Source organism: Genypterus blacodes, unplaced genomic scaffold (assembly GCF_046128005.1).
Source record: "Genypterus blacodes isolate CSIRO-AG114 ecotype Tasmania unplaced genomic scaffold, CSIRO-AGI_Gbla_v1 ptg000215l_1, whole genome shotgun sequence".
In the NCBI taxonomy this organism is placed as follows: Eukaryota; Metazoa; Chordata; class Actinopteri; order Ophidiiformes; family Ophidiidae; genus Genypterus; species Genypterus blacodes.
The window spans coordinates 789,290-802,842 of record NW_027467014.1 but is presented as its reverse complement, the minus strand read 5'-3'; the positions used below and the strand labels follow the sequence as shown (position 1 = coordinate 802,842).

Sequence of the window (13,553 nt, the reverse complement as noted above, 5' to 3'; positions counted from 1 at the left end):
TACTCAGCTGTGTGTTCGTGTGTACAGGCATGAGTGTCTGAACATATCTTAGAAAAAACACTTTGGGCCTGGAAGACATTGAAGAACCTCTGGTTGCAATTACAAGCACAGGATTGGATCAGATGGTGTGGAAACCCAGAAAAGGGAAGCCAAGCCCCCATCTGTATGTTCTGATGAGAACAACGTGAGCAAACACCATTCACCCAAAAATGTTTCCATAATATTAAGGACATTAAATATTAAACCATCCTGCAAATATTATATGACAAATATTTGGGGAAAAGCTTGTGCAACTACAAAGAACAACCACATAATATGCCCCCTTGTACAAAAGTGTACAAAACAACAAACAATTGATAGTTGAGCTCATTTTCTCATTACATACTGTACGCAACCATGTAGAATGAAGGGAAAATCCAATAATTCCCCAGGACCTCAAACCACAAAAACAAAAAACAGAAAGCGATTCCAATGCAAAAACAACTTTAAGTCAGAGATGAAAATTCACTGTGTCTACTATATAATAACACTCAGAATACTTGGTTTTCCCTCTAAACTCAGCAGCATTGATCCCAACATTCAGGACCACCTTAACGATCCACAGGCAGCGTAAATGACTTGACATTATAGGCCTTAGTGACAACATACAACCTTGACATTGTCAGACTTCCTCATATACATAACTACCCTGTAATTGATTCTGCATGGCCATCTTTGCTTGCTCTCCTTGGCTCACGGCCCTGCGGAGCCGTTATGTGGTGCAGAGGCTCGCAAGTGTCTCTTGCCAAGTACCGCAAGAAAATGCGGTTTTGGCCCAAAAACCATCAGCTAAAATAATAATCTCACAAGAAGCTTTTAGGTAGAAGATGGCTCAGCAAAGTTACAGTGACGAGCAGTAAAGTTGATTAGAGAGTTGGCAGTATAATACATCCTGTTAACAAATAAAACAATAATGTAATTAAGCCATTTCTGGTTTTCTGAAATGTTTGAAGCATCCACAGTGTGAGATGAGTAGAGGTCTCAGAAGCCCAATTTGGGTCTTTGATGATATAACAATAAGAATTCCAAATGTGATAGTGGTAGTTTCTGTTGCCAATGTAAGTAGGAGTTGAACGCTGGTGTAATTTGAGATAAGTGAAGCCAGACTGGGAGTCTCAGATGTCACAGATGCAGACAGCACCCACACAAATACTGGGTATAATACATAACAATCATAAACACATGATAAAACATCTACACACCCAAACACACTTCAAAGCACACTTGTATCATGTACCCCACCCACACCTGAACTTTAAATGAACCCTGAACATTAAATAGATGTGATGGCAGAGTGATTCTGTACCAGAGCCATAAACAGAACAGGGAAACATCAAGGGAAAGAAAAGGCATCGCCTGTTTCATGCCTGTGCATTAGTGTCCGCGCCACTGTGCTCTGTGTGTGTGTTGCGTCCACCTATGTGCATTTCCCTGTGTGTGAAACAAGAAATGTTAATGTGTTCTTGGACGTCATCCAGCCGCGTGTTGCTTGCTTGTGATGGCGAGTGTTTGACAAGAGGGGTCATTAGCCCATCTAAGTCAATACAGACACAGCAGAGACATGTCGGTTGCAGATATGTGTGGTCATGCTGCGACAACACTTAAGCCAAAGTATCATGCTGTGGTGATTAAGGGTTTTCACTACTTCTGCTAGAAGTGTTAGCAACCATGTCATTAAAACTGCCCCTGTCACACTTAACTCATAATGCTATAATCCAAAGCAGGATGCGTATAAATGTAAATGCCAGGCTTATATACAGTATGTGCGCATTATAAAATACAGAACTGTGGATTGTGCTCAGAGAGGCTCTAAAATGGGGTCTGTATATCTGGAAAGTTTCGGATTCCACAGCAGAGTAATTTGAGGGGAATCAACAGAGAAAATACAGCAGGCATGATAGTGCATCTATTAACTGGGGGGTCAGGCAGACATTTCCCTTTCAGGTAGAGAGGAATAGCATATCAGAGTAATTAAAGTATCAAGCACGGATTTTGTGGCCCCTTTTTGGATATTAATAGCAATCTTTAATTGAGATTTTATAGATAACGCACTAAATTACGAAGTCGTCTTATCCAGAGTGGTCAGACTACTGGCAGAGCGTCAGCTTATAAAGTAGCTGGGGTTGTATTTCCTTCTGGAAGGAGCCAAAAAGCTTTTGCCTAAATCTCTTCTACCGAGTTGGAAAATCAAGCTGACATCAATCACAGTGAGCCTTGTGTTTGGCATTCCTATGCACTGTGTCTCATCAGACCACCAATCAGGAAACAGTGTAATTCTTAACCTAATATATAGGACAGATGGCTTTATAGCTACATTAAAGTCTATGCTGTTCATACATAATGACAAGCAAAACCAAGCGTGTATTTTTAACAAGAAACAAACAGTCCTTCTCCATCCCTAAAGCACTGCATATATTATAAGCCAAGTACACACTCATGCTCCAGTTGAGGTAATACACGACAAGACAGCAAATCATTTACGGCAGAAAATATTTCTAAATAATAAATTAAAGACAGGGTCAATGAAGTTTCAGGCTGGGATGGTGCAGCCTAAAACACAGAGTAGCGTAAACAGCCCAGCTAGCTGTCAACTGGATTGTGAGGTTGTGTTATGTTACATCAGCTCTGCCTGACCAACTGCAAATCTCAAGCGACACCGAGATCTGTCTAACCAGACTGCCAATATTTAGCTGCTCCTCTAGGCCATCGTATACTCGGGACAGTTGTAAGGATAAATGGTCCACTGAGATGTACGTTATGATAAAGAGTGTGAATGTGAGACACCAGCAGAAATCAAAAGGGACATAGTATAATGTCTGGCCTTACATGGCTTTGAGAATGTTAATTGTGACAATATATCATTATGATTTGTGAAATAAATTTTAAAGTGTAACAATTTTTGCTTGAGAACTTACAGATAGCAAGGCCTACCTTGTTCTTGCTGTTTGTTGGCAGCGGCAGCTTTCTGGCCTGGGGAGTAGAAGGCTGAGAGGACACTGAGGGAGCTGACCAGCTGGCTCTGGATGGAGCTCATTTTGGAAGGACCTGGTTTCCCTGCTGGTTTCCCCGTTGTTGCTGCAGGCGCTGCTTTCCCCACAGGTTTCACAGACACTCCTTTTGCTGCTGTTACTCTTTTCCCTACCGTCTGTTTCTGTGTACTCGGGCTCTCCTGCTGTGTGGCCGTCTGTTGAGCTCCTGTGCTGCTCCCTAGCTGTGCCCACTGTTCCCCCAGGAGCCCTGTTAGTCGAGTTACCACTTGGCCCAAAGCTGCAGGTGAGGTTGGCGACTCGCCGGAGCCTCTGCGAAGAGGCTGAGCATCGGCGGCGTCCCGACGTGAAGTCTGGGTTTCAGTTGAGCCTCGGCGCTGTGCTGCTTCACTGGAGCCTCTGCGCCGAGGTTGTGACTCAGTGCTGTCTCTGCGAGGGGGTTGAGTCTCTGAACTTCTACGAGAGCCCTGTGACTGACGTTGGACATCGCTTGACCCCTGGCGAGTTGGGCGGACCTGGGATGACCTTGGTGGTGTTGGAAGCTCTTTGGAGTCCGGAAGTGTTACGGGGGTTTGAGACTGAGACTGGGCCTCAATTGTCTGAGGTTGGGTTTGGGCTTCACCGGATGCTGGAGAAGGGCTGTGAGACTCAACCTGTGTCTGAACCTGAGGATGGGACAGTCCCTCAACAGCTACCTCAGGAGGAATATGTGCTGGACTGGGGTCCTCCGCCTGCGAAAGAGTTTTGGTTTCACCTTTAACCTCATCTTCAGACTGCTGGATTTGTTTCTCATTAGAAGCCCTGCCAGCTTCAGCCACGACCTGAACTGGTGCCTGTGCCTGTGCCTGTGCCTGTGCCTGTGCCTGGGGCTGGGGCTGGGGCTGGGGCTGGGGCTGGGCTTGAGATTCGCTGGATCCCCTACGAGGACGCACAGGTGCAGCCTGGAGTTGGGTGGTCGCTGGTTTGGACTGTTCAGTCGCAGGCTTCTTGCCTCTCTGAGGTCTCACGGGAGCAACCGTCTTCACTGCTGAACTCTCTGCTGCTATCACAACAGTGTCAGTGACCACAGTTTCTTTGATTGTTACACATACAACCTCACTGTCTGCTGTTTGCTTCCTCTCTACAGTCTGCTGTGCAACCTGCTCTGTTTTAACTATTTCTGTCACCACACTCTCAGGGAGCACCATCTGTTTTGTTGTTTCTGAATCACTCTGTGGAATGCTGTCTTCAATTTTTGATTCTGTATCTTTATTCTCTCCCATTGTAACAGCAGTTTCGCTTTCATCCTGAGCAACAATATCCAAAATGACAGTTTGCTTTACTATGGTTTCTGTAATCACAGCATCAGCTTTGACCTCATTCATGACCACACCTTCACCATCATCATTTTCTCTCTGACTTACTTCATCCGTTTCCTTGTCTTCCACTCTTCCACTGTCCACAGTATCTGCACGTTCTGCTCTTTGGCTGTTTGCACTTTCTCTCACTTCGTTATCTGGTTCTACATGTCGTGCAGGATTGTTGTGTTGTCGTCTGTCTATCTCCGTCTCAGTCTGCTGATCCGTCCTCGGTGCCACCTCCGTTTCTGTCACCCTGTCGACTGTGTTTACCCTGTCTGTCTCTGTCCCTTGGTCTACGCTGCTGGCCCTTGGCCTCAATGGATGGTCTGTCTCTCCTTCTGTTTCCACGAGTTGGTTTACTCTTTCTGCCACCGGTGTCTCGGTCATCTGATCCTGAGTGGCCACCCTCTCTGTTTCTGTGCTCCGTTCCATGCTGTTGGCTCTGGGTCTTGGTAGATCCACAGCAGCTACTTCTACATGTGTGTTAACCATCTGCATCTCTGTTCCTTCATCTATACTTCCGTCTCTTACATTGGGCACACAGACTTCAACACATATTTTCTCTATGTCTGTTCCCTGCTCTACAGTGCCAGGCATTTCTGTCTCGGTCTCTTGGTTGGTAATATCTATTTTTGCTGTCTCTGTTCCCCTGTCAATGCTCTCTCTTCTTGGCCTGCTTTGGGTCTCAATGGTACACACCTCCACTCGTATTCCTTCACTCAGTTGTAGTATCTTCTCTTCTTTCACCTTGTTCTCCTGCATTTGTTCTTTCAAAAGGGTACTTGTTTTCTCTAGATCTTGGGTAGCCAGAGTAAGTTTAGTCTCCAGCTTCATTAACTTCTCTTGCAGCTTCTGGACACTTGGGTCCTCGTCACTGCTAATAGAAACGTGCTCATGTTGTCCTTCTTCTTTAGCTTTACCAACTTGAATATTGCTAATTATGTCTACTTGTTTCACAGTCATTTTAAATGATGTTAATTCCTGCCCTGCAATGTCCTGTGATAGCTTTTGTGCTGCTTTCTCCACTTGATTCACTAATGGTGATGTTTGTGTGTCTGATTTTTCTGACGGCTGTGCTCGTCTTTCCTGCTCTGACAATATATCGATTTTACCATGTGCTAAGGAACTCTTAAGAGATTCCTCTTGTGTTTCCCTCTCTATTTTTAACACTCTGCTTTTCTCTGTCGCGCCTTGTTTATCTTGTCCTGTTACCGGCTTTGTTGGCATATTATCAGAAGTCTCGAGAGGTAGAGTTAAGTCTCCAGAAGGTTTGCGCCCTTTTTGCTGAAAGCTTGAATGGGCGTCACTGCTATAGACTGGTATAGAGGATGACATGGAAGCCTGGCTCTGGGCCTTGGCTTTGAGCTGGAGCAGTAGCTTCTCCCTCTCCTCCCTCAGTGAGCAGATCTGAGCCTTAAGTTCTGGGATGGTTTTGACTTGCTCTTCTAGTTCTCTGACCCGCTTCAGTGCCACTGTGATCTGCTGGTGAAGACCTGTCCGTTCCTGGGGAATGACGCGTCTCTCTGTGATATCCGGTGAAGGACGGAACATGTTCTCTGTTGAGCCATTCTCTGGCGTTCCCAGGCGGTCTGGACTGCTAGAGTCAGAACCTTTACGCTGCTGCAGAGTGATGGGCATGCTTGATGCTCTGAGCAAGTTTGGCCGGGCTTGAATACCCACAGATCTCTCCTCTAGTCTACCCACAGTGCCTACCTCCTCTCTGGGCTTGGCTGACACATACCCAGCTACCTGACTGGCTGTTCCCTTGCTGCTATGGCTGGAAGTTCCCCCATCAGTTGGTCTTAAGTCAAAGATCTGTTGGACCTCTGTCACCCGGGATTTGGGCTTGGGCCCAAGGGTGGATGTCCCAGACCAGGCAGTGTCTTTTGGGACAGGCCGGGTACCGTGTCCAGGCAGGCTGAAATTCCTGGGTAGAGTGCTAAATTTTGGTGGGCCCTTAGCTCTGCGCTGGATGTGGACCCTTTTGATGGTATTGCCTTTCTCAATATCGTCAACATATTTGAGGAAGTCCAAGTCCAGGTGGAATCCATAGGGGGTCTCCACTGAGTAGGGAAGCTGTTTTCTCTGAACTCCACCCTCACTGGCCTTTGACTGAATGCCATTTGCTGTAAGACATTAAATCAAATCCATCAATCGAATACCACAAATGCTCCATCTCTTGTCCAGCTACTACTACTGCTTATATCTACACCTAATGACAGCAACATAGCATAAATTGTGAAACTAATAAAAAATAAAATTACTTGATAAACACAAGCATTCGTTTTAGAAATATCACAGATTATTATGGGCATTATTGTTCAAATTCACCTCAGTGTAAGAATGACTGTGCTGTGTGGCACGCATTGTATTTCATTATGTAAAATCATATCACTTACTGAGATGTAATTATCATGCAGTGATTGTGCCAAAACAAACTAATCAGCATGTATAATGGTGCTCACAGTATCAATTTATGAATACAAGTTGACACTGGGGCAGTTACCACCTGGGGGAACAGGAAGATTAACCCATAACGCTACACAGGTTGTACAATATATTGCCTGTGTGAATAAAATGAAGCTTAGAAACTGCAAATTACTCTTCATACAAACACAGGAAGATCAAATCTGTGACAAAAAGAGTTGAATGTGTCCCTCACCACTTTTCTTGTCCATCATTGGAAATCGAGTTCACAGTCATCGACTTGTGTTTGTTACAGTTGGAGCTGGCAGCCTAGAAACACAGAAGTGAAAGAGCAATGTGAGAAACTGAATTATCACCTTATTATTAATATCTTATCACAATTGCGCAGACGCCACAATTTCTGTGTGCCGCTGACTTTCTGTGAAAATGTACCATCTCACAATTTTTCATAAAACAAAATGAGATTCATGAACTCCAGGGAAAGAGGGAAAGCAGCCTCTGGAATTTATGAATAAGATCTTCATTGGTGAGCTGGTTCCCCAAACACAGAAACTAAGAATGAATATGTACTGTGCATCAATTCAGTCAAGCAACTGCAATTACACAAAGCTGTCATCTTTTCCACACAGCAAGACGACCAGAGTCTCAGTGAGGCTGGCAGGTAAGCACAATCTTGGAAAAAAGTGTTTTGTATCAAATGTACTCTCAGCAATTTGGCCAACACGATGGAATCTATTTAATATTTTAATTACCACCACGCCAAGACAATATTTTAAGATAAAGACATTAAGTTTATTTACATGTATTCATGTACATCAGGCTCAGTGTATGCATGGGTAAAATATGACTTTTTTGCCTTAATTGCAGTATAATCAAAGTTATAGAGTGCATATCAATGTTGTGAGAGCGCCACAGTGATAACAGTGGACATGATGGTACTGAAGTGGCACTTTACCGATCAGGTTCATATGTTGGTTTAAAATAAAAATACATTTATAGTTTAAACTGCTCTTTTTGTTCTATATTGTGCCAAGCAATTAAATGGATGGAATAGAGACGGGCAGCGCCATTGTGCCCACTAATTTAATTCTCACTTGCTTTGCTGAGCCAGACAATTTAAAGTGACATTCAAAGTCACCACAGTGCCGGACAGACTCACAGAGGGAACATGCTCCATTTGGTGCTACTTCCATTTATTTGTTCCAGTCGGAAAGGCCAAGAAACCAGAGCCACACGCCCACTTGTAACTGAGCTTTTTGCAAAGTAGCACCAAGTGAGATGTAAAACAAGTCAGTAAGGTCAGGGAAAACCTTTCCATCTTAAACTTTTCATGGATTCATTTATTCCCATACCAATAAAATCCAATACTAATGACAAACCAGGACGATTTGATCAGCCTGAAGCGAGCAGCACAGGTTGAACCTAAGATAAAAATCTACATTTAAGCCCTTACAGCCGAATACTCTGAAGCTATTTCGGCACATTATTCATTCAAATCTGTGACACAAGAGACAATATGTGTTATATAAGAGGACCCAGCGTGTGAGTGCCTGCAGCGCTGCTTTAATAAATGCAGGAGTGCAACATGTGTGTGTGAATTTACATTGTTGTAATTTTTCCCAGTTGGCTGACTACAGCACATATTACTACAGACAATACATCCGGGATTTTTGACAGCAGTCTTTCAAATAATGATGGTATCCTGAGGCAACATTATTATAATCACATTACTGGGAAATAAAGACGACGCCACACTGTAGACAATTTAGCCTTTATGGTGTTTCCTCTGTCATCTATTATTTAATTTCCTATTCTGATAGCATAATGCAGACCCAAGCAAAAGTTAGAGGTCTTGAGGGAATGCAAAACACTCTACACAGGCAGATACTCCATTTGAAATGGCTGCTTTGATGCCTGCAGAAAGAAAGAAACACCACGCCACATGTGGTATTTGACGCAAGAAAAGAATAACCTCAGTTGTATGTATAGCAGCGCAGACTCCTTTAGAACATCAAATCATCTTTAAATAGAAAATGTAGCCAAAGTCTAAAAGTCACCAATACATAATTCAAAGGTACACGGCTACGGAGTGACTGCATTGCATTACAAGTTCTTAGCTCATTCACAGTACTTTACAGTACTTGTACTCCACTGGCTGAGGTTGTTCCGTATGTAGACATACTGCAAGGCAAGCATTACACGGGCTGGGAATGTAATCAATCAAAATGACAGCCAGTCCACCGCGGGACCTCAACAGGAACTGTGACAAGCTCTATTTGGCCCCTGTCCCATCTTCACAGATTGAGCCTTAATAATATAAAGAATTGGTGACCTGGAGCAGGTACGGCTCAATATTTGTCTCTGTTACACGTGAACAGATACACTCATGCACAGATGCACACACATCAACTGACTGACAACCATGGGAAAGGATCTGACACCGTGTGATTGCTGCCATAGCAACCATTCTTCAATCCACTACTTCTGCGTCTCCAAGGGGTGCAGAGCACGGGCATCCCTTACTCCTCTTGTTACTTAATGCAACTACAATCAGCTCGCTGTCCTTAAGGCTTAATTAGCCAATTTGGGAGCAGAAGAATGCAGCACGTAATTGCCGAGCGAGGCACAGGCGAACCCCGTTGGCAATTACACACCGTAGGCAGGCAACAAAACCCTCCTTAATTAGATCATTACCAAATGGAGGGAGAGGAAGAGCGGGAGAGAGAGAGAGAGCAAGGGGGGGTACAGGAAAGGAAGGAGAAGAAAGACAGAGGAGAAAGAGGAGCGAAGCCAGATGGACGTGAGAAACAGGGATGAAGACAAGCGAACAGTGTTTCAGTGTGACGTGAAAATATAAGGCGCAGTAACAATTAGTGTGACTGCAATTCTTTAGGAGAAGAATCCTCACTGACCGTCCTGCGGTCTCATTTTGAGATTACTCTGTTAAATCAAAGTCGCTCCTTAAAGCTCGTGTGGCCGATGATGGTCTCAGAGGCAACAGGGGAGGCATGTTCATGATCTGCAAATGTAGATCCATGAACGCCATTAATGGCAAAACAGGGGGCCATAACTCCGGCCTATAAACATCCACTGTGCCAGCATGAACATAGAGCAATCTCACGCTGTCCTGTAGTGTTTTCTGTGTTTTCCTTTGTCTTCGTGAATTTGGTCGGTGGCATGGAAAGCAAAGTGTGTCCTAGGTTTAAAAGGGGACATTTGTAAAGGGGACATATTACGCAGTTCTTATTCCCATTCAAGGATCTATAGTAAATCCTTTGCTACTACTTAAGTTAGTTAGTTATAGTTATAGTTAGTACTTAACTATTCCATGCTGCAGCACCACTGTGCACATTGCATGAAAACAGGCCGACACAGGTGCCTTCAGTGTTCTTTTCTGGTTGGCCAGTGGTTGGCCAGTGTAGCGTTTCTCAGCTGGTAACATCCACGCTGAGAAACGGGGCTGCAGCACACCGTCACCTTATATGTGTGTAAATTTAACCGTTACATGTTGATGGAAACATGTTACATAAAAACAAATTCAGCTTTTCTTCCCTCACATACATCTCCTGCTTTGTTGTTTTTGTCTGTGTTGTTAAGCACCATTCATCATGTCAACACTGCAACTTTTATCCATCCAGTGCCTGACGCTAATGACACTGCTGACAAATTGGCTATTTTCACCTTTGAATTGGTTTGCGTCTCTCATTTTGTCACCATCTCTAAGCTGTGTTTGTGAGGCAGCAGTAGCTGGTTTAATGTTCTAGGTTAGTAAACTATTAAATATCAGGACACTAATGATGCTGACGAGGGATAATACACACTGGATTAGAGGTAATAACTTTAATCTCAGCTCATAAAGGAAACGCGAAAGCAAATTCACAGCACTTTGTGGGAAGAAGCAACTGTGCTTCCATGTGTCAGCACCAATATATCCACTTTATTAGTCACTGTGTGTTTATGTAGAGGGTCTGTGTCCAGTCGTGTCACACTGAACTAACAGCGAAGACGCCGTCGCCCTCGCACATCCACATAACCCTTTAAAGGCCACGCTGCAATCTCTCAACACCAATTCAATAAGTGTGACAGCTGCTCGAGCAGTGACGACATCCGTAATGTGAAGGCCGGAAGACTGGAATAATGAGCGTACAGTAAATAAGCTCCTGCTGACAGCCAGGCCTCTTCATGTATGTCATCATAATTGGAAACCTCAAACTTGCCTTTAATGGAACTGAGACTGGGGATTCAGCCAAATTATTCATGAGATTTTCGAAAATAAGTTTGCATTAACAGCTGGCTTTTCATTAAATTTCACGCACGCGCGGGCGGACACGGACGGACACACACACACACACACACACACACACACACACACACACACACACACACACACACACACACACACACACACACACACACACACACACACACACACACACACACACACACACACACACACACACACACACACACACAGAGAGAGAGAGAGAGAGAGAGACACACACACACAGAGAGAGAGACACTCAAACTGGTGCTGACCAGTGGGAAAAGCAGTAATTGAATGTCATGGGTAGAGTGTGCGTACTGGAGATTGAATTAATCTGATGCAGTGATACACAACAGGCGCAGACATGAGACAGGGCGACGAGAAATAAGATTGGCGAGGGCGTGGAAGGGCCAGGCGGTGGGCGGGCGGGAGGGAGAGAGAGAGAGAAGGCAGAGACGGGAGTGGCAGCTGTACAACACTCCTATCTCAAGCACACAGACTGGCTTTGCCGTTAACGTTATTCTCCCTTTTTTGCTTCAGCTCATCTTCTGCCATTTACCGTCTTTTAAGCACAAATGCATTACAGAGCACCGGGCACAGATGCACCTTTGAATACGAGTCTCCATCAGCTAAGTGAGATCAACAGTGGGGAATAGCTGGCAACAAAGACGGCCAACAACAATATCACAGCTGCCAAGTCTTTATCTCAGCCCTAACTGGGGACTTGAACTAGTGTCTCTCTGTCCTCTTGTTCCACCCTGGGAACGTTGGCAGGATGCTCCAGTTTAATACTCGAACCCTCAGCCTGAGAGAAATACAAACAAAGTACATGTTCATACATATGCAAAGTACACTTACGTTTAATGTCAAATGCTTAAACGCAGGGAGGGATTTTCAACAGCTCCAGGGTCCATTTGGGTTAAATGGTAGCCTATTAGTGTTTAGCTCCAATCCAAGAAATGTTTAATGTTATCAGGCTCTTTATTTTTACAGCTGTTCAGAACAACTCCAGTTAATGTATCAAGATTAGACTCGCCCCCACTATTCAAAGATTGAATTAAATTTAGCTAAATTAGGCAAGTTGTTTGCATCAGTTGAAATGAATTTGTGGCCCAAGAAAGTCAGCTTTTATTCTGTAGCATTCTTTAAAAACCAAGCTACAACATGCTGAAAGAAGGAAAAACCCAAGAGACAGGGAAGAGAATCTATGATGCTGTGCTTTAGGAAGTGAGACTTGACAGTAGGCAGTATTTTGCTTCTTCTTTTCTGGATGGAGGCCAAAACTAAGGGGCAACAACAAAAGGATAAATCAATTTAATAGTTCAACCGTGACTGTCAGACCACTGTCTGCTCTGAAGATGTGAGAGTGCTAACTAAGTGGTTAGAGGGGGACATGAAGGACAGAGGACATTAAGGACAGTTACAGTTAAATCAGAAAATGCTTCTGGTAGTTTATTGCTCTTACACACACAGACACAGACACAGACACAGACACACACACACCCAATGTAACCTCTATGACCCTGGCCCTTTGTTTTTTGTGTCTCCTCCCACAATTATAGGTCAATTGTCACAAAAACCTCCATGTGGAATGTCGGGACCAAGACAGAAGTCTTTGTTTGTTGATATGACTCAATGCTTTGATGTTATTGGCTGCCAACATTGAGTGGACGTGGCTCATTCTTCAAAACATCTCATGAATGAGTTACTAAACTTGGTGGACGTCTGCACTAACTCACTCACTACCGGTGCAAAACCTGAAACATCCATCGAACCATAACAGCAACAGTTACATGTTATCAACAATTTACCAGACATGGCAGAATCAAAGGTTTCTGTGGGGACACTTCAATAATCAATTCAATCCATAAGTGGAGGACTACTCTGCCTTGGCGGAGGTATTTGCTCCCCGAGTGCCTTCCGGTTCAAATTCAATTCCTTGTAGCAATCATGTAGCTGCTGAACTTTGATCACATATCTTCCTCGACAGCCAGTTGCACATTAACCTCAGGACGTCTCTGCACATCAGACTCTGAGTCGATCAGCTCCTGCAGCGATGCTTTCTACCATCCATAATTGATCAGAACAATTATATAGGCTTCACAAAGAGCTCCGCCCCGGGCTCGTCTACTCCCTGTTGACGCAGACCTCAATGATGCAGCAAACACAACAGAAGTAAAAATCAAAAAACCAACAGCTGCTCAGGGACGATACGCACTCTGATATGAACAGCAGGGATACGATTCAGCCCTTCTGTAAGGTTCCAGTCCCCGTCACGGTTTGTTATCTCACTATGACACATTTCTCCCTCGGGAACAGCAAGTGGTGTCTAAGCGTAAATATGGCTCCAGATGGCAGAAATCTGTACATTTGTAATATCTGATGCTCGAGATTGATTCTTTACTCGTTTGTTTCCCAATACAAAGCAGAGTGGTGTAATCTAACGACATCGTCTATGATGCAAATTGGTGCAATTAGTTCATTCTAGTGAGTTGC

At 44.2% G+C, this 13,553-nt stretch overlaps 1 protein-coding gene across 2 annotated transcripts in view; it reads right to left on the bottom strand.

Moving 5' to 3' along the window:
- kank4 (KN motif and ankyrin repeat domains 4) overlaps positions 1–13,553 on the bottom strand; it is a 62,624-nt gene that overhangs the window by 11,079 nt on the left and 37,992 nt on the right. For both annotated transcript variants that reach the window (XM_076170153.1, XM_076170152.1), the window contains exons 2-3: positions 7,029–7,102; positions 2,971–6,492 (exon numbers count right to left, since the gene is read on the bottom strand). In XM_076170153.1, the coding sequence (XP_076026268.1) occupies positions 2,971–6,492; positions 7,029–7,047 (3,541 nt within the window). In that variant the 5' untranslated portion in view covers positions 7,048–7,102. The remainder of the gene's footprint in view (positions 1–2,970; positions 6,493–7,028; positions 7,103–13,553) is intronic.